The sequence below is a fragment of the Aedes aegypti genome, chromosome 1 (assembly GCF_002204515.2).
Source record: "Aedes aegypti strain LVP_AGWG chromosome 1, AaegL5.0 Primary Assembly, whole genome shotgun sequence".
Classification (NCBI taxonomy): Eukaryota; Metazoa; Arthropoda; class Insecta; order Diptera; family Culicidae; genus Aedes; species Aedes aegypti.
Window position 1 is genome coordinate 158,866,717 of NC_035107.1, and position 8,260 is coordinate 158,874,976.

At 41.0% G+C, this 8,260-nt stretch overlaps 1 protein-coding gene across 4 annotated transcripts in view; it reads left to right on the forward strand.

The window, feature by feature from the left end:
• LOC5565264 (cyclin-dependent kinase-like 4) overlaps positions 1 to 2,801 on the forward strand; it is a 62,546-nt gene extending 59,745 nt beyond the window's left edge. For all 4 annotated transcript variants that reach the window (XM_021852262.1, XM_021852273.1, XM_021852256.1 and 1 more), the window contains exons 6-7: positions 2,236 to 2,331; positions 2,392 to 2,801. In XM_021852262.1, coding sequence (XP_021707954.1) covers positions 2,236 to 2,331; positions 2,392 to 2,646 — 351 coding nt within the window. In that variant the 3' untranslated portion in view covers positions 2,647 to 2,801. The remainder of the gene's footprint in view (positions 1 to 2,235; positions 2,332 to 2,391) is intronic.
• Positions 2,802 to 8,260: the final 5,459 nt, after the last annotated feature.

Genomic DNA, 8,260 nt, shown 5'->3' on the forward strand with positions numbered 1-8,260 from the left:
AAGAAACCACGTGTTCAAACGGGGATAGAGCAAACGACTGCTTACTTGCTAGATGGGCGCTTCAACATACAAGCTGCGGAGCCTTTTGAGACACCCCGACGCTTGGAGGTGAACTGAACTCGATTACCTCAAAGTACATGGTATTATCATTTCGCAGTGTGAACCTCCTTCGGATGTATGAGATGTAGTTCAGCATCGGGGTCTCTCAAGGGGATCCTCACCGGAGCACGTGGTTTCTTTTCGCAGTTTCAATTTCAATTTGTACTTTTGACAAATGTTCCATCGTGTACATGTAAAAACTTCAAAACCTTACAAGAGTAATACAGTCAACTTTCGTTCGTTGCACTATTCGATCTGACGGAGGTACGGTGCTGCCATCTGGAAAAAGTTTACTCTGTGCGTGAAGCGTCGAAAATTTTACCCGGCAAGGTATAGGAAATGAAATTTCAAATGCTTATATAAAATTAACCACAATAGCTATTTAAAATCTTTTCAGTACATGTTGATAAACTTTTGATGGGCTACATTTTAGACACACAATTTTTATTTTTATATTTTTTCCTCAATATTCTGCGGATTCTATAGCTTATCATCAATCTAACCCCGTACACTTAGAAGAATTTAATTAAATTATGTTTTGAATTTTCTGGAACCATTTGAAAATTGACTTCCTATGCTTTGCCATGTAAAGAAATCGGAGCTTCACGCATAGGGTCAACTGTGGTAATTGCTTCCGTCATCGCGAATACCGGTAGCCCACTTAGTGAAAGACTTTCACTAATCGGGCTGAGTTTTCAGCTGTCAAAATATCGAATACAATAGAAATGCATAGCTACCAACATTGATAAATCGAGCTTTATGTTAAAAAGTGACTTTTGTCTTCGTTTTAAGTGGGCTATAGCCCACCTAACGGGAGCCCAATTAAAACGAAGTCCACCTAAAGATAGTGCAACGAACGAAATTCGACTGTATAGCAGAAGTAGCCTCGGCAGGGCTAGTCCTAAACACCATAGACACTGCAATTTAAACATAATCTGAGTAACTGCCGAAGTTACTGCATTCCAGCACTCGGCATCCCACACATTCTCTGGCAAACGCTGGTGGCGTATCCTCTTCGCATGTGGCAATCATGCAAGAGACTACTACTACTCTTTAGAAAATAAGTTTGTGATGCTTTCCACCGGATTGAGATTTCTGATCGTTCTGAATACATCACACGTCAGAAGATCTGTTCGACATCATTTCCACAGCTGTAGATACATTTTAACAAGCATATTCAACTTGGCAAGTGAAGCTGAGCTTGATGTCGTTCATTATCCCAATATGTTTAAGCGATCGCTTAGACTAGATGCTTGGACTTTCCCTCAGACTTCCGGTTGTTGACCATAACTATCTCAGTATTATGGAAGGCAAGTTCCAGTATTCTATATCTCATTCAAAGTTAAATTGTGGAAACAGAGTGTGCTGCCTCCCTATAGCTGCTTAGAACGACCCATTACCTAGTTCCCGCTGTTAACTGGGATGCGATATGGGTCTACTAGTAACACAGCTTACTACCGTCAGGGCCAATACATTTCCATGACTCCTGAATCAAACTTCGAGAAGCTGCCGTATGCTCAGCAGGCATTCCGACCAGTCTACTCTAGGCATGTCCAATTACATCGCCTTGCTAGAATCTTCAACCGGTATTCCATTCGCCGCCATCTGCATGCCTTATGGGCCAGCTGTATTTCATCAGGCAGCTTCTCCGTGCATTGCATCGCCTTCAGAACTTCGGAGTATTTCGCCTGCTTCATTTTGAAAACGAGGGGGCCTATTTCTTGGTTTTCTTGACCTTAATCGTGGGATTGGTCGCTCCGCTGCTGCAATGCCGTTCTGGGTCGCGGAAAGCCATGCCAGGGTTAACATAGTCCTTCATGGGGGACTATATTCAGAGCCCGATTTCAACCAGGTGGCGAGTTGGGTTTCTAAGACTTGGCACGGTTTTACAGGATGAAGTCGGCTACATTAATCTCTTCATGGCTGCCCAAGAGGTGGTTGTTTAGCCATCTGGTGGCAAGATGATGAAGCATAGTGGATGTTTTCGTCGTATGGTGGTTAAACATTGAGATTTTTTTAGGAATTCACAACAGTTGTACATAGTTTCAACACCTGTATTCATCCTGCAGATGTTGAATTACTAATATTAAACGGTATTCTAAGAATTACAAAAGTAATTGTATTTTTTATCGACAGGGTATCACACTACCAGTTCCTCCAACGCTCGAACCACTGGAAACTAAGATGCCACAACGCACCCTCTCAAATCCTATGATGATGGACTTTCTGAAGGTATTTGTGTTCTTTAGAATCAAAATTGCAAATCATTTTAAATAATGTCCCATGTTTCAGAAATGCCTTGATAAGGACCCCGCCAAGCGATGGTCATGCGAAAGGCTTGTAACGCATCCATACTTCGAAGATTACGTTAGTAAGCAGAAAGAGATTGAACAAACCATCACGTTGGAGAATCAGAAGCAGAGTAGTCGAGATTCTAAATCGAAAATTTCCAACACTTCGTTACCACAATTGCCGGCCACGCAAGAATCCCGAGTACCACAGAAGAATCTCTATCTTCGTTCTGATCACCACCTACCAACCATTTAGATATTACGCTTTTTCGTAACTTTATGCGGTGTTATAGGTTATAGAATTCATGTATTTTGTATGCCATGTATTATTTTGTCAATTGCTTAGTGAATATAGAGCTGTACCAATACTCATAGAACATATGAAGCATAAAAATCACTTACAAACCCCTATATTGACTATTAACGATGAATTGAAAATGATGACACTATTATTCAATTTAGATCATATGTACAGTTTCAATTCGATACCACTTCCAGATTCCATGACAGCGTTGCAGAAGTGCCTAGCGGAAGGCTGCTTCCCAGACAGATAAAAGCTGCAGAAACTTGCTGCCAAAACCGGGAAAACCGTCAGGAGAACCTGCTTCATATAGACCAATATGCTTGCTGGATACTCTTGGCAAACTTCTGGAGAAGGTCATCCTCGGCAGGCTGACGATCTTCACGGAAGGCGAGAACGGATTGCCGAAAAGGCTGTACGGATTCCGTAAAATGATTTCAACGGTGGATGCTATTCGGACAGTCATCTCGTGCGTGAAGAAAACGTCCAACTAGAAGAGGAGAAGCAAATGATACTGCGCAGTGGTAACGATAGACGTTAAGAACGCGTTCAACAGTGCCAGTTGGGAGGCTATCGCCGCAGCCCCACATAGAATGCGGGTTCCCGAATATCAACAGCCACGTAGACTATGCCTGCGAAAAGGCAGCGTAAGTTGCTAACACTCTAGCTAGGACCATGCCCAACATTGGAGGACCAAGAAGCAGTACGAGGCGTCTTCTGGCGACCGTATCATCGTCCATACTGGGATACGGAGTCCCGGCCTGGGCTACTGCGTTGACAACCAAACGCAATCGAGATAAGCTGGCAGGTGCGTTCCGGCTCATGGCTGTACGGGTGGCGAGTGCCTACCGCACTATATCGTCGGAGACAGTGTGCGTTATCTCCGGAATGATCCCCATCTGCATCACTCTGGCTGAGGACATCGCATGCTATCAGCAAAGGGGACACGCAGACCCTTCACATTGTCCGGCCTGTCCAAATATCGAGGAGACACCGAAGCATGTTATATTCGACTGCCCTCGATTCAGGGATATATGAAGCGAGATGATGCCAGAAACCGCAAGCGTCCTAAATCCGGACAACATCGTGCAGAACATGTGCCAGCATGAAAGCACTTGGAATGCGGTGAACAGGGGGATAACACAGATTATGTCGTTGCTACAAAGGAGATGGTGTGAAGACCAGAGAGCTCCGGGTCGTGAGCGGAGTAGGCTAGATCCTCCATCGGAGACCAGACCAAGCAGAGCGGGCGTAGCGTAATATCGGTAATAAGTCGTCGGGGCGCCTGGAAACCGGAAAGCCATCCTCCAACCGGAATTGCAGAACCGGCACTTGGCCGATCAACGTTGAGTCGGAGTAGGCTGAGTCCACCACTGGGGTCTAGCTGAGTAATTTGCAAAACAGCACCGGCAAATGGTCGTCGGGGCGCCTGTGAACCGGAAGTTTCCCACCACCGGAATCGCAGGACCGACCTCGGCATCTGCCCGGATAGCAGCGGAGAACGAGTCGTCGTAGAGCAACGAAGTGCACATGAGCGTCCAGTAGAAGTTCAACAGGTTTCTGGCACGAGGTCAGCCCAAGGGAAGTATGCGTCGTCACACAGAAAGCTGTCCAAAGTCCCGGCGATTAAACCGCCAATTGGGCAAAACGAGTAGTCGCAGAGACACCGTAGAAAAGTCGTAGTGCGCAGCGTTTTTGACGACATAAAGCCATTGCTCCGTTCCGTCTTCCATATGCACTTCACTGTAGATGTTCGCGCGTCATTCCTCGAGACGCACGGAGCGCGTTTCGTGACCATAGTGGACTACCGGTCTAATCAACGTTTTGTAGATAGTCAAGCTCGTGAGACTGCGAACTTTTTTTTTTATCTTGATTAACGAGATTAATGCTGACGACGAACAGGTAATCGGGGCCTTCCTTAGCCGAGTGGTTAGAGTTCGCGGCTACAAAGCAATGCCATGCTGAAGTTTTCTGGGTTCGATTCCCGGTCGGTTCAGGATCTTTTCATAATGGAAATTTTCGTGACTTCCCTGGGCATAGAGTATCATCGTACCTGCCACACGATATACGAATGCGAAAATGGCAACTTAGGCAAAGAAAGCTCTCAGCACGGGAAAAAATTCTGTGGTAAAAATTACTACTTTAGCTGACTACGCCCATTCTTGAAACTACCATGGAATTTCAGACAAATTTACCATGTTTACGGTACATTCCACCACATTCCTGGTCCATTTGACAGACATACTTTACAACAATCTGATTTCGACAACAGACATGGTAAAATCAAGCGCATTTCTGGTCTGCTGAAAATTGCCGGTGCGAGCGCTTAAGTTAACCCCTAAATGGTAGTTTTTACTGCACAATTTTTTTGCGTGAGTTTATAACTGTGAAAGTGCTCATAAGAACACTAAGCTGAGTAACCGGCTTCCAATGGGGACCTTAATGCCAAGAAGAAGAAGAAGAAGAAGAAGAAGAAGAAAAATAAGAGGTAATAAGTAGGCACATTGCATTCACGGCATTTCTGCAACACTTGACTAATGACGAGCATCTGATGCGTTCGTCCCTAATTTTTTCCTGGTTTTTACCATAGAACTCTTTTGCTAGTGAATACAATCGCTTTCTAAGAACGACGTTTTGTTTATCATAGGAGATTCAGACGATCAGGTTGATCAAGAGGAGTTCAGACCGATGATTAGAAAGTTCAGCACCAAACAGCTGACGAACGAGAACGGCCTACGACTGTTTGATTCTTCTGCCCCCACTGCACAGTGCTTCCAAGGGCCTAAATTCGTGATCGAAAATGTTTTGCACCCGAAAAGTTGGTTTTTGGAGGTATGATGTCTTCAGAGAAGATGTTCGGGATGTTGGAGCCCTTATTAAGAAAATATTATCTTTTGTTATGAATCTACCTAGCTCCTATCTATTGAATTTTAAGAGATATGGGCCAGTTTTTTGACCCCTTAAAACTAGTTTTTTCGTTATATCTTTTTCTGGGTATTTTTGAGATTTTTCTTTATTCTACAAAGTTCTTTGAAATACGAATTTCATTTTGAGACATAAAAAAAGTATCTCTAATATTTTCGGAGTTATATGATATTTTATATTGAAAAATCGACTATTTCATTTCCCTCCCCTCTAACATTTACAGGGGCAAATTGGGGCAACATTTTTAGCTTGCATATAAAAGAGTAACTCAACAGCTATCAAATCTATGGTAACTAACACGTGACACTGCTTTCCTTGACTTGAAATATGTTCTGTAAAATGTTTAAAAATTAAAATTATGCAGCTTTTAATACCGGGTATTCTTTAAGTACGCCATTTTTCATGGGTCTGAGTCATTTGGAATAAAGTCATTTGGCATAAAGTCATTTGATTTTTACGCCGTTTGGCATGAAATACATTTGACATAACGGTCATTTGGCATAATGGTCATTTATCATGAACAATTTTTTTTAAAGAACAGGCACATTTTGAAAGAAGGGATTTAGTTCGTTATGCCAAATGGCCGTTATGAAAAATGGCTATTATACCAAATGGCGTTATGCCAAATGGCTTTATGCCAAATGAACCGCTCCCATTTTTCATGGCTGAGTGGAAAATTTTCAGATCTTCTAGGAAATGATGTATTCAATTATGATTGTAAAAATGTGATTTCTTAAATAATTTCTAAATATTTTTGGATATTGTTAAGGTGAAATAGCTTGAAATCCAAAGAAAATATTGCACTAAAACTTTAAAGACACAAATTTGGTGAAGGAGGCATCGAACCACATTGATTTTTATTTTAGCTTTGTGTGCTTGTTAATTCAATATTTGTTCAGTTGTGCTTTTAGAATGCGGACAGTGACATGACATAAGTCGGCCATTGAGATGACCACCTCTAGATTCCACTTTGAGCTCAATGGGTACTGTAAGTAATCAATTCATCTACGACTACAAATTATCATATATAGGCGACTGTATTATCGCATATAAAAGAATATAAGAAATATATAAAAAGGGTCTTATTTAAAATTTTCTTCTTCACATTCACAAAAAGTAGTATCTAAAATCTTAAAAATACACACAACAGCGAAATATATAGCTTGTTCATGGTAACAGATGATAGTCCATTTGAAAGCCCTTGCGTGACATACGAACACCACTTTAGTTTTATTTATATAGCAAGATGGATTAAGTTCTAAAAAAAGCAAAATACCAAAGCTAAAGAAAACATCCCTTCCTTTATGATTATTATTATTATTTTAAGCTGAAATAGGATGACTTTCGTTTTAAGGCAAAAATATTACTAACATTATTCAATGTGCTTTATACTACCTTTAGAATAGAGCTGATGTTACGTTATAGAGGATCTCTCTTAGAATTCATACATCTAGTTTTCACTGTAAATGAGAAGTATAACGTTTGATATGAAGATATCCTATCTTAGCAATATCAGCATTAGCCAAACCGAACATATCATTGCCTAGAAGACTTGACAATTGTCACTTAGCCCTGAAAATGGCGTATTTAAAAAATACACGGTATTAAAAGCTGCATAATTTTAATTTTTAAACATTTTACAGAACATATTTCAAGTCAAGAAAAGCAGTGCCACGTGTTAGTTATCATAGATTTGATAGCTGTTGAGTTACTCTTTTATATGCAAGCTAAAAATGTTGCCCCAATTTGTCCCTGTAAATGTTAGAGGAAGGTGAAATAGTCGATTTTTCAATATAAAATATCATATAACTCCGAAAATATAAGTGATACATTTTTTATGTCTTCTAAAGAAATACGTATTTTATCGATTCAAACAACTTTGTAGAACATAAGAAAAATCTCAAAAATATCCAGAAAAAGATATAACAAAAAAATAGTTTTAAGGGGTCGTTCACAAAAAATGACCCATATCTCTTAAAATTCAATAGATAGAGCGCAGTGTATTCAGAAATTATCTACAACATTGCCGAAGACACCATTGGTGTATCTTAGCTTTTGCAAAAAAGTGAATATCTGTCTCACTGCTACACACTTAGATTTTTTTCACGAGCTCGGCTGTACGAATCTCGGTTTCCCGATTTTAACTGAGACTCAGCTAACAAATCGACCGGTTGCTTAGCAACGAAGCACGATTTACTGATACTCGGCTTTTATTTGCTGAGATCCCAGGAAATTTGTTTGCCGACTACTCGCTGTGCGGATCTCGGTTAAAATTAGCCGAGATGCGGCATTCAAAATTAAGTGTGTAGGTGGATTCATCACAAAAATAATATTTTCGAAGGGCTTCAACATCCCGAACAACTTCTCTGAAGACACCATATCTCTAAAACCAACTTTTCGGGTGCAAAACATTTTCGATCACGAATTTAGGCCCTTGGAAGCACTGTACACTGGTGTAGCCATTCGTAGAATTTCCTGCATAGACTCCCGTATCTTTACGCCTAGAGGTCACAACAGTAGACGGAATCACAAATCGACCATGTTTTAATAGATTAACGACACTTCTCCTGCTCATGAGGTCATGCTGCAGCGTGAAATATTCGAAAATCGATTGAATTTCATGTACTGATCAGAGTTGTTATTA